Source organism: Nelumbo nucifera, chromosome 1, assembly GCF_055504915.1.
Source record: "Nelumbo nucifera cultivar China Antique chromosome 1, China Antique-T2T, whole genome shotgun sequence".
NCBI classification, from domain to species: Eukaryota; Viridiplantae; Streptophyta; class Magnoliopsida; order Proteales; family Nelumbonaceae; genus Nelumbo; species Nelumbo nucifera.
The window spans coordinates 190488396-190491049 of NC_142649.1; the positions used below are offsets into that span (position 1 = coordinate 190488396).

At 43.6% G+C, this 2654-nt stretch overlaps 1 protein-coding gene across 1 annotated transcript; it reads left to right on the plus strand.

Moving 5' to 3' along the window:
- Nucleotides 1–386: 386 nt before the first annotated feature.
- Nucleotides 387–2444, plus strand: LOC104596232 (gibberellin 20 oxidase 1-D-like). The gene is made up of 3 exons (XM_010257307.3): nucleotides 387–1148; nucleotides 1273–1594; nucleotides 1708–2444. The coding sequence occupies exons 1-3, from the start codon at nucleotides 604–606 to the stop codon at nucleotides 1984–1986; spliced, it is 1146 nt and encodes a 381-aa protein (XP_010255609.1). The 5' UTR covers nucleotides 387–603; the 3' UTR covers nucleotides 1987–2444.
- The last annotated feature ends 210 nt before the right edge of the window (nucleotides 2445–2654 follow it).

Here is a 2654-nt window from a genome sequence, read left to right on the forward strand (position 1 = left end):
TTACCAAACAGATTAAGGTGATTAAACCCCTACCACTCCATGAATCCTTTTTCACTGGGACACATGCTGTTTGTTCTGGTAGGTTTGTTCCTGTTACAAATTTGAGTCCGGATTTGCTGCAGCATAAACACATTCCATTACCCCACTCCCATCTCTGCTGTAACTCTAACAAAGTTGCTCAGGGGATGATGCAGTTAAAAGAGTTTCATCTCCAACAGTCCAAGGATTATTGTATATTATCTACAAATTAAATTGAGGAGAAAAAAAAGGCTTTTGATTGCCCTTAAATTATTAAGAAGTAATGAGAATACTTTAAACTCGGCCTTATTATAAGCATATAGATTAACTTGCATTATATATATGTGGTAGAATGGAATACATAGAGAATCAATAGGCAAATAGCAGAGAGAAGCCAGGGAGAGTAAGACTCGCTTACTTCTTCCCTTCTTCTTCCTTTCCAATCAAAAGACTCGCTCTTTCTCTCTGTCTGTCTACGTGTGTGTCTCTATTTCTCTCTTATTATCTCTGTGAGATCATCAATCTTCTACCAGATTGTTTTCAGAGTTCTGTTTCAAATCTCATAATAGAAACACACCAAACGCAATGACAGTTGATTGCACTGCAATCGTATCTCTCGATGGTCGAGAGGATAAAAAAGACGAGCAACAATCTCTGGTTTTCGATGCCTCGGTGCTTCAATACCAACCCAACATACCCACACAATTTGTGTGGCCGGACGATGAGAAGCCCAGTGCCGAGGCTCCAGAACTCCGGGTTCCGCTCATCAACTTAGGCAAGGTCCTTTCCGGGGATCCAGTTGCAGCCTTGGAAGCGTCGAGGCTGGTCGGAGAGGCCTGTAAGAAGCATGGATTCTTTGTGGTTGTAAATCATGGAGTGGAAGCACGACTCATCGCCGACGCTCATCGCTATATGGATTTGTTCTTTGGTATGCCGCTCCACCAGAAGCAGAGGGCTCAGAGGAAGCCCGGTGAGAGCTGTGGATACGCTAGTAGCTTCACTGGCAGGTTCTCTTCCAAACTCCCCTGGAAAGAGACCCTCTCCTTTAGCTACATGGCTGACGTACAATCAAACACTACCGTGGAAGAATATTTCCTGAACGTCCTGGGTGAAGGTTTCAGGGATTTCGGGTACGAAGCCAATATCATCTGTTTGATTCAAAATCTCTTGTTTTACTTCATTTCTTAAAACTTAACTTTTACTGTTTTTTTTAAATGTTTTCTTGTGCTGTCGTATCGTATGTCTATGTTATAGGAGGGCGTACCAAGAGTACTGTGAAGCAATGAGCACTCTCTCAGTTAGGATCATGGAGCTCCTCGGGATGAGCCTCGGAGTAGGCCCAACCCATTACAGGGATTTCTTTGAAGGAAATGATTCTATCATGAGACTTAACTACTACCCACCGTGCCAGAAACCCCTTCTCACACTTGGAACGGGGCCTCACTGTGACCCAACCTCTTTAACCATCCTTCATCAGGACCAGGTCGGCGGCCTTCAAGTGTTCGTCGACGGCCAATGGCGCTCTATCAGTCCCAATTCTGAAGCTTTCGTCGTCAACATCGGAGATACGTTCATGGTAATTATCATATCAGATAGTTTCCTAGATATAGATTCATATTTCTCTGTGCTCAAGGAGCGATTTTGAATTAATGGCGTTGCCGGGTGGTGGTTGTTGTTGTTTCGTTTCAGGCTCTTTCCAATGGACAATATAAGAGTTGCTTGCACAGAGCAGTCGTGAACAGCAAAACACCAAGGAAATCTCTTGCTTTCTTTCTGTGTCCACAGGTGGACAAGGTTGTGTGCCCGCCGAGAGGACTGGTAGACTCGGAGCATCCAAGGATGTACCCAGATTTCACATGGTCGTCGCTGCTCGAGTTTACTCAGAAACACTACAGGTCGGACATGAAGACCCTTGACACCTTCTCCAATTGGCTTCGACAAGAAAACAAACGAAGAGATATAATATAGCCGACCTTCTTCTCTTCTCATCGTCCCGACCTTCCGGGCCGGGGGACCAGGAATTGTTGTTAGGAGGATCGGCGGCAAGAGAAAATCAAACAGAAAGCCAAGTCTCTGGGCGGGAGCTAGGAGTTGCCGGTGAAAGCAAGGGAGGGAAAAACAGAAGAAAATTAAGCAAGAAAGAACGATTAAATTAAATTTTAAACAAGGTCATCAGCTCATTTTTCAATTTTATTTAGTTCTACGAGAAAGCATTGAAATGGGAAAGACCATCAACAAATTAAATGGCCAGCTAGCTAGAGGACTTCATGTAAAACAAAACAGAGCACTTTGCTTGATTGTTGAAGGAATTAAATAACGGAATGAACTTCATGTAAAACGAAAACGAAAACGGAAATGGAACCCTTTTTTGGAATAAGTGGTTGACTGTTGATGGAGTACTGTTTCAAGCCATTTGGATTTTGGTATTTTGGTTGGACCCCCCTCTCTCTCTCCCTCTCTGTTTCTCTCTCTCTCAACGGTTCCTATAGTTTTGACTTTGACTTTGAGCTATGATATACGTCGTCCATTGGGAACTTCTCGACAGTGGTTGCATGATGACGACGAGTTAATTTACAACGACAGAAGTACATAACAACTGCATGCATGGCAAAGAGCAAGCATGCACCCATTTTAAA